The 13,530-nt window shown below is 45.8% G+C and overlaps 1 protein-coding gene across 1 annotated transcript in view; it reads right to left on the bottom strand.

The window, feature by feature from the left end:
- The window catches only part of LOC140425617 (uncharacterized), a 71,815-nt gene that overhangs the window by 22,746 nt on the left and 35,539 nt on the right, over positions 1-13,530 (bottom strand). The window contains exons 2-5 of the mRNA XM_072510113.1: positions 13,043-13,121; positions 11,229-11,354; positions 8,605-8,748; positions 3,386-3,479 (exon numbers count right to left, since the gene is read on the bottom strand). Of these exons, the coding sequence (XP_072366214.1) occupies positions 3,386-3,479; positions 8,605-8,748; positions 11,229-11,354; positions 13,043-13,121 (443 nt within the window). The remainder of the gene's footprint in view (positions 1-3,385; positions 3,480-8,604; positions 8,749-11,228; positions 11,355-13,042; positions 13,122-13,530) is intronic.

Raw genomic sequence — 13,530 nt, forward strand, 5'->3', positions numbered from 1 at the left:
TTCCATTCAGCCTTGGGTCACTGTCTGTTCGGAGTCTGCACATTCTCCCCGTGTCCGCGTGGGTTTCCTCCGGGTGCTCCGGTTTCCTCCAACTAGTCCAAAGATGTGCAGGTTAGGTGGATTGGCCATGATAAATTGCCCTTAGTGTCCAAAATTGCCCTTAGTGTCCAAAGATGTGCAGGTTAGGTGGATTGGCCACGCTAAATTGCCCTTAGTGTCCAAAATTGCCCTTAGTGTCCAAAGATGTGCAGGTTAGGTGGATTGGCCACGCCAAATTGCCCTTAGTGTCCAAAATTGCCCTTAGTGTCCAAAGATGTGCAGGTTAGGTGGATTGGCCACGCTAAATTGCCCTTAGTGTCCAAAATTGCCCTTAGTGTCCAAAGATGTGCAGGTTAGGTGGATTGGCCACGCTAAATTGCCCTTAGTGTCCAAAATTGCCCTTAGTGTCCAAAGATGTGCAGGTTAGGTGGATTGGCCATGCTAAATTGCCCCTTAATGTCCAAAGATGTGCAGGTTAGGTGGGGTTACGGATTTACGGGGATAGGGCCACAGAGTGGGCCTAGGTAGTGCGCTCTTTCAGAGGGTTGGCGCAGACACGATGGGCTGAATGGCCTCCTTTTCCACTGTAGGGATCCATGGATTCTATGGTTCAAAGTGCTACCTCTATAATGGAATTTTGGCATTTCCCTTTACTCCAACATGGCAAAAACCAGGTGGGTTCTCTGAGCTGGGTGGCTGTAGAAGCCAGGTATTTCTAATACAACTAGTATAGGTAAAAGATAGCTGTTTAAGCATAAATATTAAGCCCCAGTTTTAAATACCCATTTTAAAATGAGAATTTCAGCACCCATAACCTCAAGTCATGACAAAACATATAGCTTCAATAGATACATGAAACAGCATAATTCCATCATAGATTAAAACAGCACAGTTGCAAGACAATTTGACACTGCTTGTGCTACTGTCAAGGACAAGGGCTGAATTCCATGGCAACGAGGTGGCAGGAGTCCAGTGCAGTTTGTAGAGCATTGAATCAAATATATATTTGATTCCAGCTTTCTCGATATGAAGTCTCCATTGTTACATTAGCCAAGCCAGCTTAAAACCAGTTTTTGTTGGTAAAGATTAGCAGAATATCACATTCCATAACATGCAGACATGAAACAATTAAAAGCTAATGTTGCACATTGAAGATGGACGGCTTGCCATCAAATCAAATGTGTTTGAGTCTAACCCAAACCAATTAGGATTATATTGGGGTGTGATTAGATGACTTAAGACATATACGAAAGTGTATAACTGAAAAGTTTCCCCCGCCATTTTGGGGGGGTTCTGTCTTTGATTCTGTCAGTCTGTTAGTCAGTCTGTCTTTGTAGTGATGTAGTGTTTTTGACTTTGAGTTTGAGTTTAGCTGAAGATTAGCTCTCTCTCTCTTCATGTTTCATTTCCAGACTTTGACCTTTTAAAAGTTACTTTCGAGCTGTCTGCCTAAGCAAAAAGATAATGGGCGAGATTCTCCGACACCCCGCCGGGTCGGAGAATCGCCGGGGGCTGGTGTGAATCCCGCCCCTGCCGGTTGCAGAATTCTCCGGCACCGGATATTCGGCGGGAGCGGGAATCGCGCCGCGCCGGTTGGCGCCCCCCCCCCCACCCCCGGCGATTCTCCGGCCTGGATGGGCCAAAGTCCCGCCGCTAAAATGCCTGTCCCGCCGGCGTAGATTAAACCACCTACCTTACCAGCGGGACAAGGCAGCGCGGGCGGGCTCCAGGGTCCTGGGGGAGGCGCGGAGCGATCTGGCCCCGGGGGGTGCCCCCACGGCGGCCTGGCCCGCGATCGGGGCCCACCGATCCGCGGGTGGGCCTGTGCCGTGGGGGTACTCTTTCCCTTCCGCCTCCGCCACGGTCTCCACCATGGCGGAGGCAGAAGAGACTCCCTCCACTGCGCATGCGCGGGAATGCCGTCAGCGGCCGCTAACGCTCCCGGGCATGCGCCGCCCGGAGATGTCATTTCCGCGCCAGCTGGCGGGGCACCAAAGGCCTTTCCCGCCAGCTGGCGGGGCGGAAATTCGTCCGGCGCCGGCCTAGCCCCTTAAGGTTGGGGCTCGGCCTCCAAAGATGCGGAGGATTCTGCACCTTTGGGCCGGCGCGATGCCCGACTGATTTGCGCCGTTTTGGGCGCCAGTCGGCGGACAGCGTGCCGATACCGGAGTATTACGCCCAATGTCTTTGATTCTCTGAAAGCTTCAAATTGTCTACGAATTGCCTTTTAAATGACTTTCAAATACTAATCAATAGAAGACAAATAAAACAATTCCTTTTGGCACCTGAGAAGTTTTAACTGCAAATTTCTGCTGAGTCCCAGTAATCGCAAAGTGCTACTGGTAACCGAATAGTAGAAATAATATAAATTCCTTCAACTTTACACAGTCAAATAATACTAGGAATCCAACAACTTGGCGCAGTCCAAAAATATTATTAGATCTTTCAACTTGTTGTAGTTCAGCAGGACTTTGATTCATCAACTATAGATTCCAACAGTGGCCCTGCCTCACCCTCATGGAACTACCTGGATGGACAGTATGTTGATGAGGCCTCAGGTCCAATATTGGATGAGCCTCGAGCTTCTGACTCCACCTATTTCAGGCCTGAAACAAATTTCCAACACTTGCCATCCATCTGCACTCAAATCTGGCGAGTGTCATTTGAGCCACGACCCATTATCCACTGACGTGATAAAGCAAATGTTGTCCTGCTCCTCAGAAACTATGTTAGGATTTAGGCCCGGAAATCGCTATCGAGTTATTTGAAAAGATACTTTTCATGACGCGCAAACATGTTGAAGACAAGTTAATTTTGTTCTGGTGTTGTGAGGAAGGTTCTGTGGTATCAGTTCATAAACTGTCACAAAGTCTTTCTATTAGAATGATATGTTGTTGGGGTTAGATGAAAAGAGCAGGGGATGCTTATGTGGAGTTTAAACCGGGTGGACTGAATTGCTGGTTTCTCTGCTGTAAATACTTTATTTTAATTTTTTTTGTTTTTGTAAATTTAGAGTGCCCAATTCATTTTTTCCCAATTAAGGGGCAATTTAGCGTGTCCAAACCACCTCGCCTGCACATATTTTTGGGTTGTGGGGGTGAGACCCCCGCAGGCACGGGGAGGATGTGTAAACTCCACACGGACACTGACCCAGAGCCGGGATCGAACCCGGGTCCTCGGCGCTGAGAGGCAGCAGTGCTAACCCACTGCGCCACCGAGAGGCAGCAGTGCTAACCGCTGGCTGTAAATACTTCTTAATAGATATTAAGGAACAATAAAATATCATTCAGCTTTGTAAATTACCACGCCGTAACAGTATGGGTCAGATCACGAGCAGTAAACTTACTTGGTCCTCAGTTTACATTTCACTGTCAGTGAGGTCTCATTTGAAAAGTGCATTGGTGGGCAGGGCCCACATTTGGTGTCAGATATCCTGTTTGCTGTGAAAGGTAATAATATTCTATTAGAAAACGGAATGCAAGCAAAACGTTAACGAAAACATGAATGGCACAAGACAGCTTAAAAAAATTATTTCTTCACTGGCTGCGGGTTTTACTGGTAGCCTTTATTGTCAAGGCAGCTGAATAGCATGCTGGGCCATTTCAGGGGGCAGTTAAGGGTCAACCTATGTCACATGTGTTCCAGACCAGGTAAAGATGGCAGATTCCTTCCTGAAAGGACATTGGCCAACCAGATGGAGTTTCTATTCATCAATCTGGTAGTTTCATGGTCAGTAATATAACCAGCATGTGACTTTAGGCAGAGAGACCCCTGTTAAGGGATTCTCGGAGCGGGGAGTCCTGGCCATGTCCCCTGGCTCTAGACTCTCCCGTCAGGGGAAACAGCATCCATCTAGTCAAACCCTCTCACAATCGTTTATATTTCAACAAGACCACCTCTCATCCTTCTAAACTCCAGGGATCTCGCCGCATTTTACTCAATATCTCCTACCAGAGCACTCTCTGTCATCTCAGCAATCAATCTAGTCAACCTCAACTGCACCCCTACCAGGGCGGGTATGGTCTTCCGCCAAGTAGATACATTCACAGTTCTCCAGTAAAAATGGGGAGAGGGGTGAACTGGGATGCCAGCTCACTGTTAATTCTTTTCCAAAATCCCTCCAAATCAGAGTCAACTCTCCATTTTAACTTTCTCAAGTTTGTGATCACAGTTATAAGATTATCATTTTGTGTGCCCCAGTAAGGTCGTTGGTGGAGAAATGTCATCTGAATTGTATTAATCCTGATCGTCTGTTATTATCAACAGCAACTGTTAGCTTACCAGAGAAAATAAAATCCATTTAGTTTTAAGTTAGAGAAAACCATTTCCATTCACTGCGCAATAGAGTCTTAATTAAAATCTAACTACTTTATGCTGGAGCAGATACGAAGTGTGGAATTCTCTGTTTCTGCGGTTAAGTGCCGATGCCGGCGTGGCCCCTGTGGTGTTTCACGACCGGCAAATCAGCGCGAACCCCTCACCGATTCCAGTACTGGTGAGGGGCTAGCATCGCCGCCGCGTGAAACACCCGCGAAGCGCGCTGAAAATGCCAACGGCCTTGCGACTGCGCAAAGCGCGCGTCACGATGACGCCGGTTTTGGAGGGGACGGAGAATCGCAAACCGGCATCAAATTAGCGCTGGCGCCGCTTCCGGCATCAGAACCCATTCCTCTCCGGTCACCGACCACGGTTTCGACATCGCGCAATGAAGAACCAAGGCATTTTGACCTCTGCCACAATGTACTGCCCCACTGAATTCCTGATTTTAACAATCATCTGACGGAAACATATTGCCGGTGAGTTTCTTTGCCCCGACCGAGGAGCCATATTTATCATCCTGGCAGCCTCCAAGTATAGGGATCAGGAATAAAAATCCCAGTTGACAATCCAGCAGAGCAACTCAGCAAAAGGAGTGAGCCGCACTTTAATTTTCTGTTCGAAGTTTCTTGAATACTTAAACTGCTTCATTTTGAATTGTTTGCGCGATTATTGGTGCGCTCGGTTAGACAACGGATTGGGAGAAACTGCTTCCGCTGGCTGCCGCGACCTGGACTGGAGGACGTTGTCCAAAACATTAGCACCAGCCCCGTCAGGAATGGAATTAGGAAACACTTCTTCGTGAGGAGGGCGGAAGAGTTTGTGAACACTCTTCCGCAAATGACAAAGGATGCCACATCCAACAGGGAGGAGCAACAACTGCTGACCTTGCCAACGGTGTTCACCTCCCATGGATCAACAGAAAAATCTTACCTTTATAATCTGAGATTGACAGATTTTTATTAACCAAATGCATTCAGGGATAAAGGATAGATTTAATTGGAGTTGGGTCCCCAATCAGCCAATGATCTCACGCAATGGCAGAACAGGTGGGAGGGGCTAAATCAGAGTGGATAGTCAGAGGCTTTTTCCCAGGGTAGAGGGGTCAATTACTAGGGGGTACAGGTTAAAGGTGCGAGGGGCAAGGTTTAGAGTAGATGTAAGAGGCAAGTTTTTTTACACAGAGGGTAGTGGGTACCTGGAACTCGCTGCCCGAGGAGGTGGTGGAAGCAGGGACGATAGTGACATTTAAGGGGCATCTTGACAAATACATGAATAGGATGGGAATAGAGGGATACGGACCCAGGAAGTGTAGAAGATTGTAGTTTAGTTGGGCAGCATGGTCGGCACGGGCTTGGAGGGCCGAAGGGCCTGTTCCTGTGCTGTACTTTTCTTTGTTCTTTGTTCTCCGCTTTAAAAAAGAACAAATTAACAACATTTCCTGAATTCATAACTTCTTCATGGATCAAGTCGTCTTATTGAGTAACTTACAATTTAGGAATGCGGTTTTGAAATTAGGGCCTGCAGGACAGGTCAAAAACTGATTTGGAAAATTGAAATGTCCCAACTAAATGTGGGAGTGTGTTATCCAGAGCAAACACGCGGAGCGGGATTCTCCGGTGGCCTGCGCCAAAATCGGGGAACACGATTGGACGGAAAATAGGTTCCGACGCCAACATCCCAATTCTCCGTCACCTCAAAGAGTGTCAATCACAGACCCGGCGAATCCAGCACCGTTTCTCATTGGAATCGAGTGTGTCCCACGTGGTGCCGGTGCCAGCCCCTGCACAGTAGCGGAATCGGTCCAGGCGCGGCACCAGTTTTGCTGTCGTGGAAGTTCACGAATCCTGCCCGGCGTCAACACTTAAGTCTCAGAAACGGAGAACCCTGCCCCTGATCTTAATCCAAGTTCTGCTCCATACTGGCCACACAGTACAGAGAAGGAAGTGCTTTTTAATACTAATGATCAAACAGCACAAGGGGTAATAAAACTTGTGCTTATTACTTTTCTATTAGTATTTTTGACTATGAAATACTTCAAGCCATCACATTTTGGACAGTTGCCTGCACAGGACCTCTTTAGCACATTACTCAGGACAGTTGCTATTAATTATACAGTTGGAGATCAAGCTCGGTCTGAAATCTGCGTAGAACTGGTTACCATTATAAACCTTGTGAATGAGGAATCCATCAATTACCTCCTTATTTCAAATAAATCCAGCTTGTGCTCCGTTTAAGTTGGGAGCAATCTGTTGGTCATAAGATTTCAAATCATGCTGCTGATTGAATTGACTGTGGTGCCGGACATCACTCAATGTTCCTTCAGTTCATTGTTTTCACTTGAGTGTAAGGCTTGAGGCTGTATCATCGGACACGTGTATCATCGGACATGTGTGCCATTTGATTCGTGTACCATCTAACATGTGTATCATCGGATACGTATACCATCGGACACGTTATCATCGGACACGTCTATCATCAGACACGTGTGTCATCGGATACGTGTATCATCGGACACATGTACCATCTGACATGTGCACCATCGGACACGTTAGCATCGGACACGTGCATCACCTGACACGTGTATCATTGGACAGTGTATCATTGGACACATGTATCATCAGGCACGTGTACCATCTGACACGTGCACCATCGGACACGTTATCATCAGACACGTTAACATCGGACACGTGCATCACCTGACACGAGTATCATTGGACAGTGTATCATTGGACACGTGTATCATCAGACACGTGTACCATCTGACACATGTACCATCGGACACGTGTACCATCGGACACGTGTATAATCGGATGCGTGTATCATCGGACGGGTGTATCATCAGACGCGTATATCATCTGACATGTGTACCATCTGACACATGTACCATCTGACACATGTATCATCGGACACATGTATCATGGACATGTGTATCATCAGACACATGTACCATCTGACACGTGTACCATCTGACACATGTACCATCTGACACGTGTATCATCGGACACGTGTATCATCGGACGCGTTATCATTGGACGCATGTATCATCGGATGTGTGTATCATCGGACGCATGTAACATCGGACACGTGTATAATCTGATTTGTGTATTATCAGATACATGTATCATCGGATATGTGTATCATCGGATACGTGTATCATCGGGCACATGTATCGTCTGACATGCATATCATCAGACATGTGAATCATCGGAAACGTGAATTATCGGACATGTGAATTATCGGACACATGTATCATCGGACACATGTATCATCGGACACATGTATCATCGGACACATGTATCATTGGACACGGGTATAATCGGACATGTGAACCATTGGACATGTGAACCATTGGACATGTGAATCATCGGGCAAGTGAATCATCAGACACGTGTATCATCTGACATGCAAATCACCTGACACATACATCATAGTAAGAACCAACAGTACAGCAAAGGCACTGCCACACTTTCACAATCTCAGCACAAAGAAAACACTGGGAGTTAGGTTTCTCCTGCTCTCCAGTCGTCACATTTTCTGATACAGAACTGCTCCTTCACTGCTCAACATGCGTTTTTCTCCGTCTGTCCATGCCAGGACTTGCACTGGCCTTGCTTTCCCTACCCGCTGCCTGTCAATGGTAGCTGGGCAATGCAGGACCTGTGCTCCCAATGAATTTCCCTTCTATTTGGTTGTGCTGTAGTCACTTCCTGGGGCCACCATGGGGCTTGTGGTGGTCGGTTAGAGGAAACTATGGTAATGGCTGTGTGAGATACCCCCCAGTGAGGGAGAGGAGCCTCATGGTAGCCTTCTCCCTCCTTGTTCTGACTTCAGCACCTGGCCTCAGTCTTTCAGTCGGACATTGTGTCCATTCTTTAGGACGCTTTTATGACTTTAAGATGCTTACTGGCTCCTGTGGGTGCTGCAATCCTGTTTTATCCTCACAGTTACTCCCAAAACCAATCTGCCAGGCAGCACTGAGTGAACACTAGTCTTCAGTCAGCTCAGCACCTCTCAACCACTTGGCATCCTGTCTAACAATTTGGCTAGGATTACCAACTTACCATGTACGGAAACACTGATGGATTGTCATGTTAGCACTGGAACCATGATCTCAAAAGACAGAGGCCAGCTCCCACAATAAATCACTTCTTTTTTCGATTTATATAAAAAAACGCAGCTTTCTGTAACCTCTGCGGAATTTAAATTTAGCTTTAAGTGCACAGCGTTCCCATAACACAAGCTTACCTTCCTCCTTCACTTCGAAACCAGGGGGACAAGGATTGTCCCTGAGGCAGTATTCGCAATCCTGTGAACAGTGGTAATTGGCTCTACAGACACACTGTGCAGCAGTCACTACATCTCCTTTATGCAGGATTTCAAACCCTTTCACTGCAAAGGGAACAAAACTATCTCAGACTCAAAGAGAATTGGTGACCGCGTGTAGCCAACATACACTTGCACTTGATTGATAACAACCACTTTAAACGTGGAACAATAGACACTCAAACTAACTTGTTTTTATGGTAAGGTGGATTGGCCACGCTAAATTACCCTTTAGTGTCCCGGGATGTGTTGGTTAGATTGTGGGTTTACAGGGCAGGGGAGTGGGCTTGGGTAGGGTGCTCTTTCAGAGGGCCGGTACAGACTCGATGTGCCGAATGGCCTCCTTCTGCACTGTAGGGTTTCTATAATTCCATGATTCTATCTACAATACAGTGAAAATTTAGATTAAAACCAAGACTTAATAACATTTGTTCAGTTTGTTTTCACAGGCGCTGGAATGTGGCGACTAGGGGCTTTTCACAGTAACTTCATTTGAAGCCTACTTGTGACAATAAGCGATTTTCATTTCACCATAGCATTAGTGGTGCTGTTGATATCGTCTTGCTTCTTTTCTCATTTTCTTCCATCTCACTCGGTCTACATCAGAACGTTATCCATCCATCCCATGTTTCTACTTCATCTTCTGTTTTCACCTTCAATTTCTCCTTCAATTGTTGTTGGGACGAACTGTCGGCTGTTCGTTTACGATCTCCGTCATTGTGTATCTTTATCTCGCCAACCATATTTTTCATTCCTGACCTTCGATTCTTAATCTAACCCACTCAGGCAATATTATAATTGATTGATAAATTTAGGTATCATTATAAATATAAGCAAATAGAGTTCCATCATTTACAAACCTTGGCTAAACTGTCATCATTTTGTTTCAGTCTATAGTCAATAGGCACACTTTGGAAATCAGTTTAATTTGCTGATGGTTGGGCAACACAGTGGCGCAGTGGTTAGCACTGTTGCCTACGGTGCTGAGGACCGGGGGTTCCATACCGGCCCTGGGTCACTGTCCGTGTGGAGTTTGCACATTCTCCCCGTGACTGCGTGGGTCTCACCCCCACAACACAAAGATGTGCAGGGTAGGTGGATTGGCCACACTAAATTGCCGCTTAATTGGGAAAAAAAAGAATTGGGTACTTTAAATTTAAAAAAACCAATAATTTGCTGATGGTTCTTCTGAAAATGGCAGAAGAGGCCGAAAATTGGAAATCTCGCCCCCGAACATGGGACCTACTATTTTTGGGATGGGCAGGAATGGGCTGGGGTTGGGATTTGTGCATGCGCCTTTCAGAGAGGCAGCTGCACATATAAATAAACATCTGCCTCCAAGAATGTCTAATTTTTGTAAGCCACAGGTTAAACCTGATGGGAGCAGATCTGAACTCTGGGGACTTCCTTCGGTGAGGATGGATGCCCCTTTCGATATGGTCCCAGGGTAACATTGGGGAAGACAAAGTGTCCTTTGGACGAAGTAAATTGCCCCTTGGGGGAAGCAAGGTGCTCCTTGTGATTGTTAAAAGCAGGCATGAATGTGTGTAGAAAGTGCACAAACCCATTAACTGACAAGCTCGTTGGAACGTCAAAGATCTCAAAATGAACTATCAAACTGTTAACTAAACTGTCAAAGACAACTATCAGGCTGTAAAGGCATTTAAAACTCCTGCCCTTTAAATCTTTGAAAACAAATTCTGGAGCATTTGAAAAAAAATTATTGCCTGCTAGATCATTCTGATGACATAAGCCTGAGGGCTACCATTATTGGGTTAGTGCTTCCACTATTGTATTAGTGCTGCATGACCTATTACACAACTTACATTATCACAGTGAGGTACCAATTGGCTGACAGCTCCATATAGCAATAGACACTTTGAAGTAGGACTATGTATTCCAATGTTTGTTTTTATAAGGGATTAAGCACCTGAACAAAATGTTTGTTTTTATAAGGATGTATTTGAAGGAATGTAAATGTAGTGAATGGTTGTTTATGAATGAGTGTGTTTTAAAAAAATATAAATTCTGCAATAGACATTAGAACTTATTTTATTTAATCTTAGCATAGGTCCTGAGATCTGCTGATGGCAAATACTGGGTGAATTGACATGGTAGGTGCAAGGAAAAAGGGTAATGGGTGGCGTGACATAAACTGGAACGAGTTGGAATTATGTTGGCTGAGGGGATATAAAGATCCTTGGGGGTGGATACAGGGTGTAAATCGGCAGGGATGGGGCAGGAAGGTGTGTAGGCAGGTGAGGGGATGTGAGGAGTGAAGGCCAGAGGGCTTTTTTGGGATTTTTTTGCTTTTAAAAACATATCTTGGACAGAGGGCTGGGGCAGAGGGGCAGGCTTCCTGTACGTGACAGCTCCCACATTCATTCTGAGGTCGCCTGCCATCCCAAAACAAAAATGTGACTTTCTAGAGCACTTTCTCCTGGGATGGGTGTGCGGAACTGAGAAACCCCCTGACTCTGCGCCCTCAAGCCAGGAGCGAAAATCCAGTCCTCCAGAGTTCGATCAAAATGTAAGTAGATACTAACTTTCATCACACTCGATCTGCTTCAAACATTCTGTTTGAGAATTGCTGTGCTCCAGATATTCTCCTTCCCCACAAGATTTGCAGTCAACGGGTCTCTCCGCTGTACATGGGGCAGAGACATAGAAGCCTAAAAGAGAAGGCACAGTATTAATATCAGCACCCGTCATCTGACGATGATACACTTCACTGGCAACAATTAAATGGGAAAGATAGACTGGGACATTTTTACAAATGTATACAATACATAGCTATGTGTTCATAGTTAAAATGTGCCCAATGATTGGGGATTTTATTTGTGCTGAAGGGAAAATACAACACACTTTCAGTCAAATAGATTAAATAGGGTGCTCCTTCCAAGGGCTGGTGCAGACTCAATGGGCCAAATGGCCTCCTCATGCACTGTAGGGATTCTACGATTCTATTCTATGACACTAACACCAGACATCAACAAACAGGTCCAACACTCACAAATTGCTTTCAAGTCTTTAACTTGTAAAACTTGATTATTTCCCCAGTAAATGTGGCCACTCATCCAAAGAAAACTCAATTCTCACTTTATGAGGAACACACATTACTTTAATGACTGCTGCACGCTGTTAGGCTCCTGTTGCGACCATTAATGTGATGTGCACATGAAATGAAATGACTTCACCATCGGTTAGAACCTTCTTTCCAGTTGTTCGTGAACAAATTTGGGTCACATCACTAAACTCTTTCACGCAGGCAGCCGCTGACCTTCTTTGCTGATGGGCCTCAAGTTGTTAAACTTGGCACAGTTTGAGAGGGAGTGTCGCAACATGGATGAGAATTTGGCTGGCGGACAAGAACAAGAGGCAAAGGCAGGGGCCGTGGCTCGGACTGGAGAAGGGTTAGGAATACTGATGCACCCCAGGGGTTCGCTTAAAGTCGACTTTCGTTCTCAGTCTACACAAGTTGATTTGAACTTGCACGGACACAGCACAACCTCAAAGTTTATTGAGATATCTTTGGGCAGTTGGAGAAGGGGCCAGCCTGATGGGGGTAGCACCTCAGGGGAGTAACATTTTGGGACAAGTATGAGGCAACGTATTTTGGGAGGACAAACAAGGAATCAAAGGGTTTCCACCGGCTCACTTGTGAGATCCAGGACTAAGCTGTAAGGACTACCTGGAGGACAGGTATGCGAACATGAGCTTATATATCCAGGGCTGAGTGATTTACCAGAATTAAGTTGCAGAGAGGCAATCAGCTGTTGATGAAGCTCCAGAACCCTAAGTGGTGGAACCTTCACTGGGTAAGATATGGCGTGTGTCCAAGCTATGGTTAGAAGTGCACTCATATAAGTTATGGTCAGCTCTGCTGCTTAACATGCCATTTCTGAGCAGCTTGTGGTGTCTACTGAGCACGTAGCAAGGGATCTGAAGACCAGTGAGTTACTATTGGCAAGGGAAGAGAGGGGTAAATGGTGTCCTTTGAATTTGGGGCGGCTCTAAGGTGACCTTCCTAGTGATGAAATCTTTGACCAATTCCTTAATACCTTAACTGGACAGGTCTGTGACGTTCAAAGCACTGCTGACGATTAGCCTGCCAGCCTAGCATGGGTAACCTGTCTCATGAGGACGAAGATTTTCCCCACTTGGTTCTGTGTCTGAGCCCCTGTGTATTTTCCAGCATTTCCACTGCATTCCTGCTGGGATTATGATGGGAATGTCACTGGAGAGGCTGATGGAAGATGCCTTTTCGCTATGAATACAAGGTAGGAATGTTACAAAAATGTTGAAACTTTGATAATATCTACAGCGGGAAAGCTCATACTGTATGGTAGAAAGAGTTCACCTGCTTGACACTCATTGCAGCAATTCCTCCCTTTATCATAATGCTCAGCACAGCTTGAATTCAAACGCTGTGGATTTGCCTGTAAAACATAAAAACATGTTTGTAAAATGAATTTATTTGGCACCTCGACGTAACATCAAAGCATGTTGACAGGTGTGGTTCTGTTACTAGCACTCTCGTCTCTGAACCCAGAAGGTTGCAGGTTCAAGTCCCACTTTAGAGGCTTGAGTGTAAAGCCTAGGCTGACGCTCCGGTAAAGTGGGAGTGCAGCACTGTCAGAGGTGGTGTTTTTGGTTGAGATATTAAACTGAGGCCCTCTCCGCTCTCTCGGGTGGGTTCAAAATATCTCATGACCATATTTCCTGGTGTCCTGGCCAATAGTTATCCCTCATTCACATCATTAAACAACAAATGAATCATTAGCACGCTTCTGTTTGTGGGCATAGTAAGAAGTCTTACAACACCAGGTTAAAGTCCAACAGGTTTGT

The sequence above is a fragment of the Scyliorhinus torazame genome, chromosome 6 (assembly GCF_047496885.1).
Source record: "Scyliorhinus torazame isolate Kashiwa2021f chromosome 6, sScyTor2.1, whole genome shotgun sequence".
Classification (NCBI taxonomy): Eukaryota; Metazoa; Chordata; class Chondrichthyes; order Carcharhiniformes; family Scyliorhinidae; genus Scyliorhinus; species Scyliorhinus torazame.